This window comes from Lepisosteus platostomus, chromosome 4 (genome assembly GCF_059453375.1).
Source record: "Lepisosteus platostomus isolate fLepPlt1 chromosome 4, fLepPlt1.hap1, whole genome shotgun sequence".
In the NCBI taxonomy this organism is placed as follows: Eukaryota; Metazoa; Chordata; class Actinopteri; order Semionotiformes; family Lepisosteidae; genus Lepisosteus; species Lepisosteus platostomus.
The window spans coordinates 8,500,454-8,520,622 of NC_142614.1; the positions used below are offsets into that span (position 1 = coordinate 8,500,454).

The following is a 20,169-nucleotide window of genomic DNA, read 5'->3' on the forward strand; positions in this document are numbered from 1 at the left end:
AGTAGGATTTCTCAACAGCTCGTCTACATGAAAGAACTTGAAAGCACTGAGCCCAACAGAAAGTGGAGACCAGCCGGTTCCTAAGCCGACACACAATGGACCATCAGACGTGCGGGGGGGAGTTAGTCCGGCCGTTCACCGTGACAGCACGTACAGTATTTGGACGGTGGGGTGAAAATGGAGAGCTTGCAAACTCCTCCAGAAGAAACCCCACAACGAATCGAACCCAGGACCCCAGAGCTTCAGCAAAGCAGTGCTAACAGAGAAGCATGCGTGCAGCCCGTTTTTAATCTGTTGCAAACGATCAAGCGCGGCTGCTAATGTAAAGAGCAGCAACGCCAGGCGCCTGTTTCACTCCTGAATCGGAAGGTGTGAGAACAGTTGTCTGCGCTCCGCGCGCGTCCGACATGTTCGCTGGGACAAAGCGTGTCTGCACTGCACACAGATCCGGAGAAGGAAATATCACGACGAGTTTCTCCCTTTCTCCCGTTTTAGGCTTTTAATTCTTGAAATCGTTCACCCAGCGCTTTTCCTCCGAATTGACCGGCGAAGCAGAAGGAGTTTTATCATTTACAAGACTGTAACTATACAATGGTCATTTTGGCAGAAGGAGACATTCACAGTTTTAATTCAATAATAATCTTAGAATTTATGTAAATTCAGACGTTTCGGGACTAGCTCTTATCTTATTTATTTTGTACATCTTGTCAGAAGCAACAGCTGTAACAGGAACTATTAGATACCGTGACCGCAAAATATAGCGAAGATCCTACTTTATAATATTCATTGTAAACAATCAGCAGTCTGCTCAGGAGAAATTAGTCTCCGCGATCTTCCTCCGCTTTAACTACACTGGCTTTTCCACGGGGTGGATTCCATATCCTGTCCTCCTGCGTGTGAGCTGACAGAGTTCGGGTCCTCGTGAAAATCTTCACTCTACGAACCTGAACGTCATCACGCGCGACAGTCTCGATGGCTTTAAAAGGAAGGAGCTCGCAAACAGCAGGTATCGTGGTTTTGCGGGTTGTTTTCATTTCAAGATGTGGTTTTCTAGTGGTCTTTCCTTTCGGCTGTTGACCTTGCTGTTCCTCGCAGTTCTGTGTGATGCTGCGCAATGGCGCGCCCGGGCTAACGTCCAATCCGGCATCAGGCGCAAGGGGGTCGCCTTTCTGGACTCGCCTCTGCTGCCACGGCAGCAGAAGCAGCAGGTTATCCGGGCTGTGTCGGCGCAGTGCGGGGAGAGTACGATCGTGGTGCAGGTCAAGACCGACCTGTTCGGCACCGGGCAGCTGATCAACGCTTCGGATCTCAGCCTGGGAGACTGTGCGGTCACCGGGCAGGACACTGCGGCGCAGCTCCTGATCTTTGAGGCTGAGCTGCAGGCGTGTCGCAGTGTGCTGAAGGTAAGAAGTGGTTCTGCGGTTGGGCTGCTTCTGGTTCTCGGCTGTTGGGTGACTGGATCTGTGATCTGTCTAGACCATGGATGAGCAACTGGTGTACAGCTTCTCTCTCAACTACACCCCGAAGCCGCTGGCCAACACCCCCATAGTGAGAACGAATGGTGCTGTTGTGGGTATCGAGTGTCACTACATGAGGTGAGTCCTGGAGGAGCAGCAGGGCTGACTGCCTGGAGCTTGACTCCCTGCTGACACCTGCCTCCTGTCTGCTAGGCTCCACAATGTGAGCAGCAATGCCCTGAAGCCCACCTGGGTCCCCTACACCTCCACCAAGTCTGCTGAGGATCTGCTGGGCTTCTCTCTGAGCCTCATGAATGGTAGGTCTCCCCTGAGATGAAGCATGGTGTGACTGTACAGCCAGTGCAGTTGGGTCGATGGGATCTATGCTTGAGATTGGGGGTTCCTTTCCCATCCAGATGACTGGAGCTCCCAGAGGTCCTCCAATGTGTTCTACCTGGGGGACGTCCTGAACATCGAAGCCTCCGTCACCCAGGCCAACCACCAGCCTCTGCGGCTCTTTGTGGACAGCTGCGTGGCCACCTTGGTCCCTGACCAGACCTCCACCCCCAGCTACTCCTTCATTGAGAACAAAGGGTGGGTGTGACCTCGGGTGGCTTGAGCTAGTGAACACTGCCTGCCGTCTCTCCAGTTCTACACTGCCTTCTCTCCTTTCAGGTGCCTGACTGATGCCAAATCCACAGGCTCCAGCTCGCAGTTCATGCTAAGAACCCAGGACACCAAGCTGCAGATGAAGCTGGATGCCTTCAGGTTCTATCAGGATGCCAGGAGCTCAGTGAGTACTTGATCCTGGTACCTTCTGCTTTCATGGGTTTGTGAGGGTTGTGGAACAGCATTTCCATTACAAGCCCAAGATGGAGGCCTGGGTGTAGCTTGATCCACTCGTGCTCTTGGCAGATCTACATCACCTGCCACCTGAAGGTGACTCCTGCTTCCCAGAGTGTGGACTCCCTGAACAAGGACTGCTACACTGAGGGCAGCAGGTCAGTGAGGAGGCAGGGGGCTGCTGTGTCCATCTGAGGGAGCTGCTCTGACCCTGTGTCCCTGCTGTAGGTGGAGATCAGTGGATGGGAGTGACCAGGTCTGCAGCTGCTGTGACTCCAGCTGTGTGCCAAGTATACGATCCAGGTATTGGGGTGACAGGAGCAGGAGGGACCTGGCTTCTACAGGGGGTAAGGCACCTCTGCTCTGCTGCTCATGGCATGGATCTCCTCAGGAAAGTGGGGGGTCTACAGCCAGGCTTGTCCTGCTCTTGTTGCAGCTCCTGAGTGGGAAGCTGATGCCACTGTTGGTCCCGTGTTTGTGCTGCAAGAGCAGGTTGCTGAGAGGCCAGTGGAGGCAGAAGGCCGGAGCTCCCAGCTAAGAGCAGAGGAGGACAAAGCCACAGGTACTGGCAGGAGGTGCTGTCACATCAGCTGGCCCCTCTCTGTGGCAGTGCCCGCTTGCTGAGGCTCCTCTGTGCTTTCTTTCCAGGCCTGCCTGTGGAGGCTGTGATCCTGGCTGGTGTGGTGACTGCGGTGGGGCTGGTCTCTGCTGCTCTGCTGGGGACAGTCCTGCACAGGAGGAAGCAACACAAACCCATGAACTGACTTGATGTGAATGAGCAATAAACTGGTTGCAAAGGGTCTCTTGTCATGAGCTGCTTCTTGCTGTGCTGGAGAGGGGGATCTGTATGGGTTGGGTATGAATGCTGTCTAAGGCTATAGTCACTCTTCTTACAGCTCCTCCAGCAGACTCTTCCTGCAGTTTGGAAGAACACCAGCTGTTCAGGTTCCTGTGGGAGTCTCAGGCTTGTTCCTTAGTATCTGCTCAATGGCAGAAGAGCAGGGACATAAAATCAGGGGGGAACAATAGCTGCCCTTTCAAGCTTTCCTGGAGCAGAGTCCTACTAGTGCAGGAGCACTTGTGCCATCTCCACCGTATCCGTGGAGAGAGGATTTTAGGGCTGTTCATCTATTGGGGGGGGGAAAAGATGTTGAACATACACCTATTAAAGGCATACCTTAGATGTATAAATGTGGTCCTTAATTTGTCTAGATTGAGATTCTAATGTATTTGATCATTATACATAAATGGTTGGAGATCCAGCATACAGAGTCCTTTAGAGGACTATTGTACATCAAAGATAGGTGTAAAGACCCAGCCGAGAGCGTTACAGTATATTTACGTATAGCCGTATTTTCGCTGTACTGTATATTGGACGAATCACTGCCCACTGGGTACTGTCCCTTTGGGCAGTAGAATATGGGATTAAAATGTAGGAATTTCCGTGAAACTACATGGGGACGCTAGGGACCGAGATTCTCGTCTGTGCTGGTAGCGATTGTTCCTGCCCTTCCCAGGAGCAGTAGCATTTGACTCACAAACGGGTATCGTATTATCCAGCTTCATACCGGTCACAAGGAAACGAATGTTTCTTTCACAAGGGGAGAGACCCGGTATTCTAGCGGTTTTGTCGACCCAGTCTTCCCCCGGGGTTTCAGCACAAAACGCTGAACTCGCGGCTTTAACCTTCTCCGCTGGCCGGGGGAGTCGCCTGGCCCCTGTCACAGCCGCCGCGTGTTTTTCTAGCGCTCTTTCAAGAAAACATTCGCGCCAAACCAGTGGACGAATTCATGTTGAAATATTCTTACATCTCACTTTTCTGCTCGTTGGGGAGAGTAATGAGCATACCGATTTTTAGTAATACAGCGCAAAAACGCAGTATAATGTACTCTGCGTCTTTTCAATTAAAATTCAAATGAACGTTAATAAATTGAACGCCTGGCATAGAACATTATTAATTGACGATTATAAATGAATTATAGAAATAAAGGTAGAGCCAAATCGATCATTTAGGAGACGTCCTCATTGATTGCAAAAGTTATGATGTCCTCATTTTTTCCTCAGATGTTAAGACTTTTGTTAAAATGAAAAAAGAAAACTTTTAAAAATAGGGCTATATTTTTTTTCCTTGTTTGCCAATATGGAAGAGAAAGAGCATCCCTGCAAGTGTTTAAACGTTTACTAAGAAGATTAATACAAATTAGAGTTTAAATTGATTTTTTGATTAGAAAAAGTAATAAAGATTCATTACTTTGGAGGCATGTGTCGAGTGTCGATGTTCGTCCCCCCGTCCTCTTTCTTGAAAAACAAAATATGGTTACCCTAACTAACAGACGCCATAAATTAGTTTTGAGTCAGATACATTTGTCTAACCCGCATGATATCTAATCTGCAATGCTAGAGTCTACGCGAAAAAGGGAAATACAGAACAACATTTCAAAACTGCACACTCTCCCGCTAATAGCGAGTTAGCTAAAAGTAAAAAGAAAAGTGGAAAACAAAAATCTCAGCTAGCGGCAGTCGGATTTCACGAGGCCTAATACAAGAGGGAAAGCGGCAATCATCGCATCGTGTGAGCTACGTCTGGCTAAACACAACAAGTCATTCAGGGATCGAGACGAGGTCATCACTAAAAGAAGCAATAGATGCCACACATATTTAGTTTTGAGTCGGAGACCTTGGTCTAACGCGCATGATAGCTCGTTCCAGTCGAACAGAACGCTCCGTGATTAATCAGCTGAGTCTGACGACCCTCTGAGTGTCCGAAATCCTCGTGCGCGCGCTCCGGCCCTACAGCCCTCCAATCGCCGCCCTCAGCCAATCAGGGCGCAGCGAGTATTTCAGGAGCTGAGCGCCGCTTGTTTGCAATTCCTCGGTGGGTTTCACGATGGAGAAGTCAATGAGCAGAGGGAGGATGGGGTTGTACATTGTGTTGTTTTTGCTGCCGTTGGATTGGTCTGTAGCTCAGGTTCAGAAGTGCCTGGTTAATGACGGTGATAAGATAGCATGTGGTAACTTGACTATCGGTAAAAGCGACTGTGAAGCTAAAAATTGCTGCTTTGATGTGACCAGCCAAAATCGCTGTTACTATGGGAATGAAGGTGGGTTTTGGGATCTTGAGCGTCTTCTATGATGAGCTTAACAGGCTTGGTTTACCAGCTCTTGCTTTCCTCCAGTGACTGTCCAGTGCACCAGGGATGGCCAGTTTGTGGTGGTCGTGTCCAAGAATGCCACCAGCCCTCAGCTGAGCCTGGGTTCAGTCAGCCTGCAGGGGGGCAGGAGTGCCCCCTGTGGCCCTGTTAGCACCACTGCTGGCTTTGCCATGTTCCAGTTCCCAGTCAGTGCCTGTGGCACCAGCATGAAGGTGAGGGGCTTGATCCTTCAGCTGAGGATGTTGTTCCTGTGGTGATTCCTGACCTTGTTCATGTGTCCTTCCTCCAGATTGAAGGTGGTGCTGTGGTGTATGAGAACATGATGTCCTCAACATTTGCTGTGATTGGGGGACCTGCTGGCTCCATCACAAGGGACAGTTTCTACAAGTGAGTGAGCAGCTGCTGCTGCTTCCCAGAGTGCTCTGGTCTTGCCAGGTCCTGTCTGGATCCCATGACTGCCTGCTTCTCTCTCCAGGCTGTTCTTCCAGTGCAGGTATGCAGACGATGACCTTGTTCCAGTGCGGGCTGTGGTCTACACGGTCTCCCCACCCCCTCCGGCAGTGTCTCCAGGACCTCTCCGTGTGGAGCTCAGGATTGCAAGAGGTAGCTGTCGGGCCTTGGGCTGTGTGAGCCGAGTGTGTGGGGCTTCTGCTGACCCCCGCTGCTGCTCTTGTCCTCAGGAGAGCTGTATGACTCCTACTACAGTGACCTGGACTACCCTGTGACCAAGGTGCTGCGGGATCCTGTGTATGTGGAGGTCCACATCTTGAACAGGGCTGACCCCAACATTGTCCTGACCCTGGGGGACTGCTGGGCCACTTCCACTCCCAGTCCTCTCAGCCAGCCCAGCTGGAGCCTTCTGGTTGCTGGGTAACCTGACCCCTGTGGCTCCGACTGGCTTGTCTCTGTAGTGTCCCCTTGTGGCAGGGCTCACCCTCCCTGTTGCTGTCCTTGCAGGTGTCCCTACAGAGATGACAACTACCAGACCACCTTGATCCCTGTGGGTGGCTCCTCAGGGCTGCCGTACCCAACGCACTACCAGCGCTTCATGATTCAGATGTTCACTTTTGTGGATCCTGCCTCTCAGGTTCCTCTGAAGGAGAAGGTAGGGAGCAGCTTGTGGGGAAGGAGGTGGTGGCTGGTCCTGGGCTGTGCAGTGACCCTTGCTCTGCTCTCTCTAGGTGTTCATCCACTGTAGTGCAGCAGTGTGCCAGCCGACCGCTACTGACCGCTGTGTGCCCATGTGTGGCAGGAGGAGTGAGTTCTCTTGGGACAGGGCAGTTGTGCCAGTCAGCTGTGTGTATCCTTTCCTCATGCTGGTGTCCTTTCCTCTTGCAGGAAGAGCTGTTGCTCAAGTGGCACGGGACTCCTCCAGAGAAACTGCGCTGGTGTCCAGTGGGGAAGTGATCCTGGTTGGGTCTGAGCTTCCAGCTCTGGATCGGCTGGATTCCCATCCTGAAGGTGAGGAAGGAGGGATGGAGGTTGAGTGTCTGATCCTTTTCCCTGTCTGTCCACTGACTTAAGCTCTTCTCTCCACAGCACCCCAGTTCCTGAGCTATGGGCTGCTGGTAGTTGCTGCCTCCACTGTGCTTGTGGTCTGTTCTCTGGTGTTGGTGGCTGTGTGGAGATCTAGACCTCGGATCCAGAATGCCAAGCTGTGCATGGAGTGTGAATAAAGGCTTTGCACTGATCTCTACGCATTGTGGCTTAGTATTGTTTTAGTGTGTTCCTTGTGAATATCATAGGGGTGGTGTCGATACCTCCATCTGGTATGTTAGTGTTGGTGAGCTTCTAGCTTCCTGTTTTTTTTTTTCTTCAGGGAACAAGTGCATCTGTCTAGGTTTTTGACACCCTTTCCACATTTTGCTGATCGGTGTTGTAGCGGCAAGGCTTACTAAAATACCGCAATTAAGTTTTCTGCTCCCTTGCTAGTCCCTCTCTCTTTCATCTCAGTGGTGCTTGATACAGAGAGGCCATTCCATGTGGTTAACAAGTAAGGTTTTTCTAGCTCAGTGGTTCTCAAACTTTTTGGACCAAGTACCACCTCCAAGTCATCTTCCCATAGGAACCACAGAAAATCTCAATGACCAACATGAGGGCATGTGCACACTCTCACATACACATAAAAATGGAAACACAAATAACACTGAGCACTTCCCATTTCAGTGAGAGGGGTGAGCTTGTTTAGTTTGGCAAAGCCTCCCAATGTCATGGACGATGGGCAGTGAGCTTCAACCGCAGATCTGGCTCAGCATCCATTTTGCTGTGGTACTTTGTCTTGATTGCAGAGAAGCCTTTCTCACAAAGGTAGGTAGTAGCAAAAGGCATCAAAAATTGCACAGCCTTGAATGAGAGGGCTGGGTATTCACTCTGTCTTTGGATCCAGAAATGCAACGGTGACTGTCGTTTCAATTCTGACATCAGAGTCACATCAGCTGATAACTCGAGCAACTTCTCTTGCTCAGCACAGGAGAGATTCTTGGGTATTCTTTCGGCATCAACAGTAAAGGGGTTCCTGATCCACTCTGGTGTGGCCTCAACTGGAAAATACCCTGAGACCTGTTCTTTCAATGAGAAGAGGTGCACTGCAATCACATCTCGAACAGCAGCATCAAGTTCCACACCATATGTGTGCAGATGGTTCTCCAGAGTTGGGAAAGCAGACGCATCACATGCGTTGATTTTAACAAACAGTTGCAGCTTTTTCTTCATAGCAGTGATCTTGTCAGACACATCAAAAATTGTTAAAGAGAAGCCCTGCAGACCCAGATTCAGCTCATTCAAACATGAGAATATATCAGCCAGGTAGGCCAATTTTACCAGCCACACTGGATCATCAAATAGACTTGCCAAGGGAGATTGCTGGTCATGCAAAAACATCCGTACCTCAGAGTGCAGCTCAAGGAGCCTCGTGAGCACTCTGCCCCTTGATAACCATCTCACTTCAGTATGTAGAAAAAGCTGCACATGTTCGCTGCCCATTTCATTACAAAGCACACTGAACAGACGTGAATTCATTGGTCGAGCTTTGATCAAATTCACAACTTTGACAGCAGAGTCTAACACGGATTTCAAATCCTCAGGCATTTTATTGGCGGCCAAGGCCTCGCGGTGGATGCTGCAGTGCGTCCACTTCATATCTGGAGCAACCTCTTCTAATTCGTGCAACTACACCGCTGTGTCTGCCTGTCGTCGCTCTAGCACCGTCTGTACAAACTCCGACGCATTTTTTCCAGTCAATGCCATTCTCTTCAATAAATTCATTCAGAAGCTGAAATATGTGCTCTCCTGTAGTTCTTGTTGGTAGCGGCTCGCAGAACAGAAAGTCCTCATGCGACATGCCCTCAAACTCATATCTAACGTAAACAAGCAAATCTGCCAAATTGACGACATCTACAGACTCATCTAATTGCAGTGAAAAGAATCTGCTCATCTTAACGCGCTCTATCAGCGTACTTTTGACATCATCTGCCATATCAATAATTCTGCGAGTGACTGTGTCATTCGAAAGGGCCACCAGGTCGAGCTGTTTAGCAGCTTTTTCTCCACACGTAATAAGTATCAGCTCTTTTACCAATGGTAAACAAAGTTCTTCACCGATAGTGTGGGGCTTACCTGCTTTAGCGATCCGCAAGCTTGAGTAGTAAGATGCTTCTTGGGCTTTGGAAATTGGAGTGGCACTGTTTGTTATGGTGGACTTGTGCTGCTTCAGATCTTTAAGTTTCCTTTGAAAAAAATCAACAGGCTTATCCTTCAAGAGCGCATGCTTCGTAGTAAAGTGCTGGCTTCATGCTTCCATTGCTGAGAATCTCACAGCACACGACACACTGTGGTCTTGGGTCTTCCTCTGTCCCGGTGTAAGTAAATCCCAAATTTAGATCATTTGGATCGTACCGCCTTGTAGCCATCTTCCGACGCTTGCTAACACTAGCAGGTTCAGCAGCAGAGTTTGTCGGTGGCCGATGTATAATCCTCCTCAATCTCAACAGGTGTGCATGATCTGTCGGAGCTGGCCTCATTACTCTTGGTGTCTATTCCTTTCAGCCAGGACATAATACTTGATTTTTGCGAGGTATTCATTTTCAATCAATTGTTGACGAATGTGGCGCTGTTGGAGAAATATTTCCCATTTCCCCTTTAAAGGCAGTCAGAAGTCCATCTCAGAAGTTTTTCCTTCAAGCGCATGGATGCGAAACAGAGATACCTGATGTATTTTTCTCAAACTAACCCAGAACAGTTCTTATATATTTTTCTGTTATCTATCACGCTTTCCCATGCTTACAAGATTGGCGTGTTCCAAGATCACGCACGTTCTCCTACCTCCCTATTTGGTGGAGATAGCTTTTTTTAAATACAATTGGTCACTTACTTCATAGCATGCATTCCTATAGAGCGGTATAGAATTACATCATAACTCTGTGTCCACTCAAATTAGCGCGCGCTGTACCGTAGTACGTAGGCTGCGTATTGGACACGTATTAAAATAAAAAATATGAAAACCCATCCCGATTTTTCAGCGCACACAACACAGTTCCAGGGTCATATGGCTTACCACCTGGCGGCACGTACCAGAGTTTGAGAACCACTGTTCTAGCTGATAGAGTGTCCTGATAAGGAGCAACTCCCAATTCCTGATATTCTCCAGCAAACTTAATAACTGTTCATCTCTGGCGCCTTAAAGTCTGAGATTTCAAGGGAGAGTCTGATTCAAAGTTGGTTTACGACCCTAAGGGCATGGTTACTCATCAGCCAATCCGGAACTGGTAGGGCAGGTTAACCTCACGTGGATCTCTGATGCCCATGAAACTTTCAACCAATGAACAACCTGCAGTTCCTCTAGGTAAAAAGAGGCAACACGGAGCCCCTGGGGAACGGTTTGCAGGGCAGAACAGTTGGGGAAGCGCAGGAGATTCTCGCAGCGTGCCTGCTGGACATTCAGCCTCAGGGCTCCACCTGAACATCCTCAGACTCAGCCTGGACCACCACGTAACGGCCAGTGTGTCCGAGTGCAGGACTTTCCTTTGTTCTAAGAGTCGAGGACGGAGGTTGCCAGCGTGTAACCAAAGGATCCACCCGAGGTTAGCATCAGCAGCAAGCCTCGTGGACAGCTGAATCACTATTCAGAACTAGCGCTTCATCAGGCACGGACCGGTCTTCTTCCTGACCTGCTGGGACCCGCAGTCATTTTTCTCCTGTGCACAAACTCTGCTAGTAAGCCAGAACTAGCTAGCCGGACTTCAGAGAGCCCACTGCTAGAGCATCTCAGTAGAAATCTCTCTCACTACGTCGCAAGCAGCACCACTGCCTGGCACAGAGCCAGAGAGCGCTGATTGGCACAGCAACCAGCCTGCCACTGCTTCTTTGCGTCTGCGGGAGATCTGCATCCCCACAGATTGGATGGATACATGGAATCATGGACTCCATCAAATACCAGGAGATTTTAGGTCAAAATGTGGCTGCCTCTGCCAGGAGGCTAAGACTGGGTAGTGGTTGGATCTTCCAGCAGGACAATGATCCAAACCCACACAGAAATGGTTCACTGACCACAGAATCAAGCTGTGGGGTGAGCTGAAGAGGAGAGTCCACAAGCGAGGACCAAGGACTCTGAAGGATCTCAGATCCCTTTATACAGTATGTGTTCTCCCACCTCATCCAGCATTATAAGAGAAGACTCAGTGCTGTTATCCTGGCAAAGGGAGGGGTGCCAGTAATTGTGACACGTGTGTTTTTGAGAAAAATGTTTGTTTTTTAAAAGGATTTTTTTTCTTTGAACAATTTTACCTCACCTAAAGGTTAGATTTCTCTCATATTTTCAGTGTAAGATCAAGCTGATAAACAACAAAGAATTTTTCATTGCCTTTATTGTTCATCTTAACCAAGGGTGCCAACAATTCTGGAGGGCACTGTAAGTTTGCATTAAAAAATCTGATTTGAAAAGGGTGTGCAAGTATCAGAAATTAATTGTTTTATTGGACCATTTAAAAAAAACACTACCTTCCAATATTCACTGCAATAGACTGGTGTCCCATCCTGGGTGTACCCCACTTTGGGCCTGTTGCTTGCTGGGATAGGCTTCAGCTTCCCTAGCAACATTGTACAGGATAAAAATGTGAGAAAATCTATAGATGTATTACACAATTCCTATGACGCTACGCATGTTTCTTTTGTGTGTAAAATACAGGCTTAAGCAAGAAAAATGGGCGATGCACAGTTGAGTGTCACAAGAAAAACTAATAATTAGTAGGATTTCTCAACAGCTCGTCTACATGAAAGAACTTGAAAGCACTGAGCCCAACAGAAAGTGGAGACCAGCCGGTTCCTAAGCCGACACACAGTGGACCATCAGACGTGCGGGGGGGAGTTAGTCCGGCCGTTCACCGTGACAGCACGTGCAGTATTTGGACGGTGGGGTGAAAATGGAGAGCTTGCAAACTCCTCCAGAAGAAACCCCACAACGAATCGAACCCAGGACCCCAGAGCTTCAGCAAAGCAGTGCTAACAGAGAAGCATGCGTGCAGCCCGTTTTTAATCTGTTGCAAACGATCAAGCGCGGCTGCTAATGTAAAGAGCAGCAACGCCAGGCGCCTGTTTCACTCCTGAATCGGAAGGTGTGAGAACAGTTGTCTGCGCTCCGCGGGCGTCGGACATGTTCTCTGGGACAAAGCGTGTCTGCACTGCACACAGACCCGGAGAAGGAAATATCACGACGAGTTTCTCCCTTTCTCCCGTTTTAGGCTTTTAATTCTTGAAATCGTTCACCCAGCGCTTTTCCTCCAAATTAACCGGCGAAGCAGAAGAACATTCGAACGAAAATAAAGAAGGAGTTTTATCATTTACAAGACTGTAACTATACAATGGTCATTTTGGCAGAAAGAGACAATATGAATCTTAGAATTTATGTAAATTCAGACGTTTCGGGACTAGCTCTTATCTTATTTATTTTGTACATCTTGTCAGAAGCAACAGCTGTAACAGGAACTATTAGATACCGTGACCGCAAAATATAGCGAAGATCCTACTTTATAATATTCATTGTATTATACAATACTATATAACTACACTGGCTTTTCCACGGGTTGGATTCCATATCCTGTCCTCCTGCGTGTGAGCTGACAGAGTTCGGGTCCTCGTGAAAATCTTCACTCTACGAGCCTGAACGTCATCACGCGCGAAAGTCTCGGTGGCTTTAAAAGGAAGGAGCTCGCAAACAGCAGGTATCGTGGTTTTGTGGGTTGTTTTCATTTCAAGATGTGGTTTTCTAGTGGTCTTTCCTTTCAGTTGTTGACCTTGCTGTTCCTCGCAGTTCTGTGTGATGCTGCGCAATGGCGTGCCCGGGCTAACGTCCAATCCGGCATCAGGCGCAAGGGGGTCGCCTTTCTGGACTCGCCTCTGCTGCCACGGCAGCAGAAGCAGCAGGTTATCCGGGCTGTGTCGGTGCAGTGTGGGGAGAGTACAATCGTGGTGCAGGTCAAGACAGACCTGTTCAGCACCGGGCAGCTGATCAACGCTTCGGATCTCAGCCTGGGAGACTGTGCGGTCACTAGGCAGGACACTGCGGCGCAGCTCCTGATCTTCGAGGCTGAGCTGCAGGCGTGTCGCAGTGTGCTGCAGGTAAGAAGTTGTTCTGTGGTTGGGCTGCTTCCGGTTCTCGGCTGTTGGGTGACTGGATCTGTGATCTGTCTAGACTGTGGATGAGCAACTGGTGTACAGCTTCTCTCTCAACTACACCCCGAAGCCGCTGGCCAACACCCCCATAGTGAGAACGAATGGTGCTGTTGTGGGTATCGAGTGTCACTACATGAGGTGAGTCCTGGAGGAGCAGCAGGGCTGACTGCCTGGAGCTTGACTCCCTGCTGACACCTGCCTCCTGTCTGCTAGGCTCCACAATGTGAGCAGCAATGCCCTGAAGCCCACCTGGGTCCCCTACACCTCCACCAAGTCTGCTGAGGATCTGCTGGGCTTCTCTCTGAGCCTCATGAATGGTAGGTCTCCCCTGAGATGAAGCACGGTGTGACTGTTCAGCCAGTGCAGTTGGGTTGATGGGGATCTATGCTTGAGATTGGGGGTTCCTTTCCCATCCAGATGACTGGAGCTCCCAGAGGTCCTCCAATGTGTTCTACCTGGGGGACGTCCTGAACATCGAAGCCTCCGTCACCCAGGCCAACCACCAGCCCCTTCGGCTCTTTGTGGACAGCTGCGTGGCCACCTTGGTCCCTGACCAGACCTCCACCCCCAGCTACTCCTTCATTGAGAACAAAGGGTGGGTGTGACCTCGGGTGGCTTGAGCTAGTGAACACTGCCTGCCGTCTCTCCAGTTCTACACTGCCTTCTCTCCTTTCAGGTGCCTGACTGATGCCAAATCCACAGGCTCCAGCTCGCAGTTCATGCTAAGAACCCAGGACACCAAGCTGCAGATGAAGCTGGATGCCTTCAGGTTCTATCAGGATGCCAGGAGCTCAGTGAGTACTTGATCCTGGTACCTTCTGCTTTCATGGGTTTGTGAGGGTTGTGGAACAGCATTTCCATTACAAGCCCAAGATGGAGGCCTGGGTGTAGCTTGATCCACTCGTGCTCTTGGCAGATCTACATCACCTGCCACCTGAAGGTGACTCCTGCTTCCCAGAGTGTGGACTCCCTGAACAAGGACTGCTACACTGAGGGCAGCAGGTCAGTGAGGAGGCAGGGGGCTGCTGTGTCCAGCTGAGGGAGCTGCTCTGACCCGTGTCCCTGCTGTAGGTGGAGATCAGTGGATGGGAGTGACCAGGTCTGCAGCTGCTGTGACTCCAGCTGTGTGCCAAGTATACGATCCAGGTATTGGGGTGACAGGAGCAGGAGGGACCTGGCTTCTACAGGGGGTAAGGCACCTCTGCTCTGCTGCTCATGGCATGGATCTCCTCAGGAAAGTGGGGGGTCTACAGCCAGGCTTGTCCTGCTCTTGTTGCAGCTCCTGAGTGGGAAGCTGATGCCACTGTTGGTCCCGTGTTTGTGCTGCAAGAGCAGGTTGCTGAGAGGCCAGTGGAGGCAGAAGGCCGGAGCTCCCAGCTAAGAGCAGAGGAGGACAAAGCCACAGGTACTGGCAGGAGGTGCTGTCACATCAGCTGGCCCCTCTCTGTGGCAGTGCCCGCTTGCTGAGGCTCCTCTGTGCTTTCTTTCCAGGCCTGCCTGTGGAGGCTGTGATCCTGGCTGGTGTGGTGACTGCGGTGGGGCTGGTCTCTGCTGCTCTGCTGGGGACAGTCCTGCACAGGAGGAAGCAACACAAACCCATGAACTGACTTGATGTGAATGAGCAATAAACTGGTTGCAAAGGGTCTCTTGTCATGAGCTGCTTCTTGCTGTGCTGGAGAGGGGGATCTGTATGGGTTGGGTATGAATGCTGTCTAAGGCTATAGTCACTCTTCTTACAGCTCCTCCAGCAGACTCTTCCTGCAGTTTGGAAGAACACCAGCTGTTCAGGTTCCTGTGGGAGTCTCAGGCTTGTTCCTTAGTATCTGCTCAATGGCAGAAGAGCAGGGACATAAAATCAGGGGGGAACAATAGCTGCCCTTTCAAGCTTTCCTGGAGCAGAGTCCTACTAGTGCAGGAGCACTTGTGCCATCTCCACCGTATCCGTGGAGAGAGGATTTTAGGGCTGTTCATCTATTGGGGGGGGGAAAAGATGTTGAACATACACCTATTAAAGGCATACCTTAGATGTATAAATGTGGTCCTTAATTTGTCTAGATTGAGATTCTAATGTATTTGATCATTATACATAAATGGTTGGAGATCCAGCATACAGAGTCCTTTAGAGGACTATTGTACATCAAAGATAGGTGTAAAGACCCAGCCGAGAGCGTTACAGTATATTTACGTATAGCCGTATTTTCGCTGTACTGTATATTGGACGAATCACTGCCCACTGGGTACTGTCCCTTTGGGCAGTAGAATATGGGATTAAAATGTAGGAATTTCCGTGAAACTACATGGGGACGCTAGGGACCGAGATTCTCGTCTGTGCTGGTAGCGATTGTTCCTGCCCTTCCCAGGAGCAGTAGCATTTGACTCACAAACGGGTATCGTATTATCCAGCTTCATACCGGTCACAAGGAAACGAATGTTTCTTTCACAAGGGGAGAGACCCGGTATTCTAGCGGTTTTGTCGACCCAGTCTTCCCCCGGGGTTTCAGCACAAAACGCTGAACTCGCGGCTTTAACCTTCTCCGCTGGCCGGGGGAGTCGCCTGGCCCCTGTCACAGCCGCCGCGTGTTTTTCTAGCGCTCTTTCAAGAAAACATTCGCGCCAAACCAGTGGACGAATTCATGTTGAAATATTCTTACATCTCACTTTTCTGCTCGTTGGGGAGAGTAATGAGCATACCGATTTTTAGTAATACAGCGCAAAAACGCAGTATAATGTACTCTGCGTCTTTTCAATTAAAATTCAAATGAACGTTAATAAATTGAACGCCTGGCATAGAACATTATTAATTGACGATTATAAATGAATTATAGAAATAAAGGTAGAGCCAAATCGATCATTTAGGAGACGTCCTCATTGATTGCAAAAGTTATGATGTCCTCATTTTTTCCTCAGATGTTAAGACTTTTGTTAAAATGAAAAAAGAAAACTTTTAAAAATAGGGCTATATTTTTTTTCCTTGTTTGCCAATATGGAAGAGAAAGAGCATCCCTGCAAGTGTTTAAACGTTTACTAAGAAGATTAATACAAATTAGAGTTTAAATTGATTTTTTGATTAGAAAAAGTAATAAAGATTCATTACTTTGGAGGCATGTGTCGAGTGTCGATGTTCGTCCCCCCGTCCTCTTTCTTGAAAAACAAAATATGGTTACCCTAACTAACAGACGCCATAAATTAGTTTTGAGTCAGATACATTTGTCTAACCCGCATGATATCTAATCTGCAATGCTAGAGTCTACGCGAAAAAGGGAAATACAGAACAACATTTCAAAACTGCACACTCTCCCGCTAATAGCGAGTTAGCTAAAAGTAAAAAGAAAAGTGGAAAACAAAAATCTCAGCTAGCGGCAGTCGGATTTCACGAGGCCTAATACAAGAGGGAAAGCGGCAATCATCGCATCGTGTGAGCTACGTCTGGCTAAACACAACAAGTCATTCAGGGATCGAGACGAGGTCATCACTAAAAGAAGCAATAGATGCCACACATATTTAGTTTTGAGTCGGAGACCTTGGTCTAACGCGCATGATAGCTCGTTCCAGTCGAACAGAACGCTCCGTGATTAATCAGCTGAGTCTGACGACCCTCTGAGTGTCCGAAATCCTCGTGCGCGCGCTCCGGCCCTACAGCCCTCCAATCGCCGCCCTCAGCCAATCAGGGCGCAGCGAGTATTTCAGGAGCTGAGCGCCGCTTGTTTGCAATTCCTCGGTGGGTTTCACGATGGAGAAGTCAATGAGCAGAGGGAGGATGGGGTTGTACATTGTGTTGTTTTTGCTGCCGTTGGATTGGTCTGTAGCTCAGGTTCAGAAGTGCCTGGTTAATGACGGTGATAAGATAGCATGTGGTAACTTGACTATCGGTAAAAGCGACTGTGAAGCTAAAAATTGCTGCTTTGATGTGACCAGCCAAAATCGCTGTTACTATGGGAATGAAGGTGGGTTTTGGGATCTTGAGCGTCTTCTATGATGAGCTTAACAGGCTTGGTTTACCAGCTCTTGCTTTCCTCCAGTGACTGTCCAGTGCACCAGGGATGGCCAGTTTGTGGTGGTCGTGTCCAAGAATGCCACCAGCCCTCAGCTGAGCCTGGGTTCAGTCAGCCTGCAGGGGGGCAGGAGTGCCCCCTGTGGCCCTGTTAGCACCACTGCTGGCTTTGCCATGTTCCAGTTCCCAGTCAGTGCCTGTGGCACCAGCATGAAGGTGAGGGGCTTGATCCTTCAGCTGAGGATGTTGTTCCTGTGGTGATTCCTGACCTTGTTCATGTGTCCTTCCTCCAGATTGAAGGTGGTGCTGTGGTGTATGAGAACATGATGTCCTCAACATTTGCTGTGATTGGGGGACCTGCTGGCTCCATCACAAGGGACAGTTTCTACAAGTGAGTGAGCAGCTGCTGCTGCTTCCCAGAGTGCTCTGGTCTTGCCAGGTCCTGTCTGGATCCCATGACTGCCTGCTTCTCTCTCCAGGCTGTTCTTCCAGTGCAGGTATGCAGACGATGACCTTGTTCCAGTGCGGGCTGTGGTCTACACGGTCTCCCCACCCCCTCCGGCAGTGTCTCCAGGACCTCTCCGTGTGGAGCTCAGGATTGCAAGAGGTAGCTGTCGGGCCTTGGGCTGTGTGAGCCGAGTGTGTGGGGCTTCTGCTGACCCCCGCTGCTGCTCTTGTCCTCAGGAGAGCTGTATGACTCCTACTACAGTGACCTGGACTACCCTGTGACCAAGGTGCTGCGGGATCCTGTGTATGTGGAGGTCCACATCTTGAACAGGGCTGACCCCAACATTGTCCTGACCCTGGGGGACTGCTGGGCCACTTCCACTCCCAGTCCTCTCAGCCAGCCCAGCTGGAGCCTTCTGGTTGCTGGGTAACCTGACCCCTGTGGCTCCGACTGGCTTGTCTCTGTAGTGTCCCCTTGTGGCAGGGCTCACCCTCCCTGTTGCTGTCCTTGCAGGTGTCCCTACAGAGATGACAACTACCAGACCACCTTGATCCCTGTGGGTGGCTCCTCAGGGCTGCCGTACCCAACGCACTACCAGCGCTTCATGATTCAGATGTTCACTTTTGTGGATCCTGCCTCTCAGGTTCCTCTGAAGGAGAAGGTAGGGAGCAGCTTGTGGGGAAGGAGGTGGTGGCTGGTCCTGGGCTGTGCAGTGACCCTTGCTCTGCTCTCTCTAGGTGTTCATCCACTGTAGTGCAGCAGTGTGCCAGCCGACCGCTACTGACCGCTGTGTGCCCATGTGTGGCAGGAGGAGTGAGTTCTCTTGGGACAGGGCAGTTGTGCCAGTCAGCTGTGTGTATCCTTTCCTCATGCTGGTGTCCTTTCCTCTTGCAGGAAGAGCTGTTGCTCAAGTGGCACGGGACTCCTCCAGAGAAACTGCGCTGGTGTCCAGTGGGGAAGTGATCCTGGTTGGGTCTGAGCTTCCAGCTCTGGATCGGCTGGATTCCCATCCTGAAGGTGAGGAAGGAGGGATGGAGGTTGAGTGTCTGATCCTTTTCCCTGTCTGTCCACTGACTTAAGCTCTTCTCTCCACAGCACCCCAGTTCCTGAGCTATGGGCTGCTGGCAGTTGCTGCCTCCACTGTGCTTGTGGTCTGTTCTCTGGTGCTGGTGGCTGTGTGGAGATCTAGACCTCGGATCCAGAATGCCAAGCTGTGCATGGAGTGTGAATAAAGGCTTTGCACTGATCTCTACGCATTGTGGCTTAGTATTGTTTTAGTGTGTTCCTTGTGAATATCATAGGGGTGGTGTCGATACCTCCATCTGGTATGTTAGTGTTGGTGAGCTTCTAGCTTCCTGTTTTTTTTTTTCTTCAGGGAACAAGTGCATCTGTCTAGGTTTTTGACACCCTTTCCACATTTTGCTGATCGGTGTTGTAGCGGCAAGGCTTACTAAAATACCGCAATTAAGTTTTCTGCTCCCTTGCTAGTCCCTCTCTCTTTCATCTCAGTGGTGCTTGATACAGAGAGGCCATTCCATGTGGTTAACAAGTAAGGTTTTTCTAGCTCAGTGGTTCTCAAACTTTTTGGACCAAGTACCACCTCCAAGTCATCTTCCCATAGGAACCACAGAAAATCTCAATGACCAACATGAGGGCATGTGCACACTCTCACATACACATAAAAATGGAAACACAAATAACACTGAGCACTTCCCATTTCAGTGAGAGGGGTGAGCTTGTTTAGTTTGGCAAAGCCTCCCAATGTCATGGACGATGGGCAGTGAGCTTCAACCGCAGATCTGGCTCAGCATCCATTTTGCTGTGGTACTTTGTCTTGATTGCAGAGAAGCCTTTCTCACAAAGGTAGGTAGTAGCAAAAGGCATCAAAAATTGCACAGCCTTGAATGAGAGGGCTGGGTATTCACTCTGTCTTTGGATCCAGAAATGCAACGGTGACTGTCGTTTCAATTCTGACATCAGAGTCACATCAGCTGATAACTCGAGCAACTTCTCTTGCTCAGCACAGGAGAGATTCTTGGGTATTCTTTCGGCATCAACAGTAAAGGGGTTCCTGATCCACTCTGGTGTGGCCTCAACTGGAAAATACCCTGAGACCTGTTCTTTCAATGAGAAGAGGTGCACTGCAATCACATCTCGAACAGCAGCATCAAGTTCCACACCATATGTGTGCAGATGGTTCTCCAGAGTTGGGAAAGCAGACGCATCACATGCGTTGATTTTAACAAACAGTTGCAGCTTTTTCTTCATAGCAGTGATCTTGTCAGACACATCAAAAATTGTTAAAGAGAAGCCCTGCAGACCCAGATTCAGCTCATTCAAACATGAGAATATATCAGCCAGGTAGGCCAATTTTACCAGCCACACTGGATCATCAAATAGACTTGCCAAGGGAGATTGCTGGTCATGCAAAAACATCCGTACCTCAGAGTGCAGCTCAAGGAGCCTCGTGAGCACTCTGCCCCTTGATAACCATCTCACTTCAGTATGTAGAAAAAGCTGCACATGTTCGCTGCCCATTTCATTACAAAGCACACTGAACAGACGTGAATTCATTGGTCGAGCTTTGATCAAATTCACAACTTTGACAGCAGA

The 20,169-nt window shown here is 49.6% G+C and overlaps 4 protein-coding genes across 4 annotated transcripts; all 4 read left to right on the forward strand.

The window, feature by feature from the left end:
- The first annotated feature begins 1,006 nt into the window (after positions 1 to 1,006).
- LOC148672423 (zona pellucida sperm-binding protein 3-like) lies at positions 1,007 to 3,100 on the forward strand. Its single transcript, XM_088627251.1, has 9 exons — positions 1,007 to 1,403; positions 1,477 to 1,595; positions 1,671 to 1,774; positions 1,874 to 2,051; positions 2,133 to 2,250; positions 2,373 to 2,458; positions 2,529 to 2,647; positions 2,737 to 2,862; positions 2,949 to 3,100. Exons 1-9 carry the CDS (start codon positions 1,041 to 1,043, stop codon positions 3,062 to 3,064), a joined length of 1,329 nt encoding a protein of 442 aa, XP_088483377.1. The 5' UTR covers positions 1,007 to 1,040; the 3' UTR covers positions 3,065 to 3,100.
- A 2,085-nt stretch (positions 3,101 to 5,185) lies between these two features.
- On the forward strand, positions 5,186 to 7,148 carry LOC148672424 (zona pellucida sperm-binding protein 4-like). The gene is made up of 9 exons (XM_088628158.1): positions 5,186 to 5,401; positions 5,477 to 5,664; positions 5,742 to 5,839; positions 5,928 to 6,055; positions 6,133 to 6,322; positions 6,410 to 6,557; positions 6,634 to 6,709; positions 6,791 to 6,913; positions 6,992 to 7,148. Exons 1-9 carry the CDS (start codon positions 5,188 to 5,190, stop codon positions 7,126 to 7,128), a joined length of 1,302 nt encoding a protein of 433 aa, XP_088484284.1. The 5' UTR covers positions 5,186 to 5,187; the 3' UTR covers positions 7,129 to 7,148.
- A 5,552-nt stretch (positions 7,149 to 12,700) lies between these two features.
- On the forward strand, positions 12,701 to 14,760 carry LOC148672425 (zona pellucida sperm-binding protein 3-like). The gene is made up of 9 exons (XM_088627252.1): positions 12,701 to 13,063; positions 13,137 to 13,255; positions 13,331 to 13,434; positions 13,535 to 13,712; positions 13,794 to 13,911; positions 14,034 to 14,119; positions 14,189 to 14,307; positions 14,397 to 14,522; positions 14,609 to 14,760. The coding sequence occupies exons 1-9, from the start codon at positions 12,701 to 12,703 to the stop codon at positions 14,722 to 14,724; spliced, it is 1,329 nt and encodes a 442-aa protein (XP_088483378.1). The 3' UTR covers positions 14,725 to 14,760.
- A 2,085-nt stretch (positions 14,761 to 16,845) lies between these two features.
- On the forward strand, positions 16,846 to 18,808 carry LOC148672426 (zona pellucida sperm-binding protein 4-like). Its single transcript, XM_088628159.1, has 9 exons — positions 16,846 to 17,061; positions 17,137 to 17,324; positions 17,402 to 17,499; positions 17,588 to 17,715; positions 17,793 to 17,982; positions 18,070 to 18,217; positions 18,294 to 18,369; positions 18,451 to 18,573; positions 18,652 to 18,808. The coding sequence occupies exons 1-9, from the start codon at positions 16,848 to 16,850 to the stop codon at positions 18,786 to 18,788; spliced, it is 1,302 nt and encodes a 433-aa protein (XP_088484285.1). The 5' UTR covers positions 16,846 to 16,847; the 3' UTR covers positions 18,789 to 18,808.
- Positions 18,809 to 20,169: the final 1,361 nt, after the last annotated feature.

Coding starts and splice junctions, on each gene's coding strand:
- LOC148672423 (XM_088627251.1), top strand. CDS start 1,041: ATGTGGTTTTCTAGTGGTCTTTCCTTTCGGCTGTTGACCTTGCTGTTC. Junction 2,052..2,132: donor TCCTTCATTGAGAACAAAGG/GTGGGTGTGACC, acceptor CTCTCCTTTCAG/GTGCCTGACTGATGCCAAAT. Junction 2,459..2,528: donor TGCTACACTGAGGGCAGCAG/GTCAGTGAGGAG, acceptor TCCCTGCTGTAG/GTGGAGATCAGTGGATGGGA.
- LOC148672424 (XM_088628158.1), top strand. CDS start 5,188: ATGGAGAAGTCAATGAGCAGAGGGAGGATGGGGTTGTACATTGTGTTG. Junction 5,402..5,476: donor CTGTTACTATGGGAATGAAG/GTGGGTTTTGGG, acceptor GCTTTCCTCCAG/TGACTGTCCAGTGCACCAGG. Junction 6,323..6,409: donor TGGAGCCTTCTGGTTGCTGG/GTAACCTGACCC, acceptor CTGTCCTTGCAG/GTGTCCCTACAGAGATGACA.
- LOC148672425 (XM_088627252.1), top strand. CDS start 12,701: ATGTGGTTTTCTAGTGGTCTTTCCTTTCAGTTGTTGACCTTGCTGTTC. Junction 13,435..13,534: donor CTCTCTGAGCCTCATGAATG/GTAGGTCTCCCC, acceptor TTTCCCATCCAG/ATGACTGGAGCTCCCAGAGG. Junction 13,713..13,793: donor TCCTTCATTGAGAACAAAGG/GTGGGTGTGACC, acceptor CTCTCCTTTCAG/GTGCCTGACTGATGCCAAAT.
- LOC148672426 (XM_088628159.1), top strand. CDS start 16,848: ATGGAGAAGTCAATGAGCAGAGGGAGGATGGGGTTGTACATTGTGTTG. Junction 17,062..17,136: donor CTGTTACTATGGGAATGAAG/GTGGGTTTTGGG, acceptor GCTTTCCTCCAG/TGACTGTCCAGTGCACCAGG. Junction 17,500..17,587: donor ACAAGGGACAGTTTCTACAA/GTGAGTGAGCAG, acceptor TTCTCTCTCCAG/GCTGTTCTTCCAGTGCAGGT.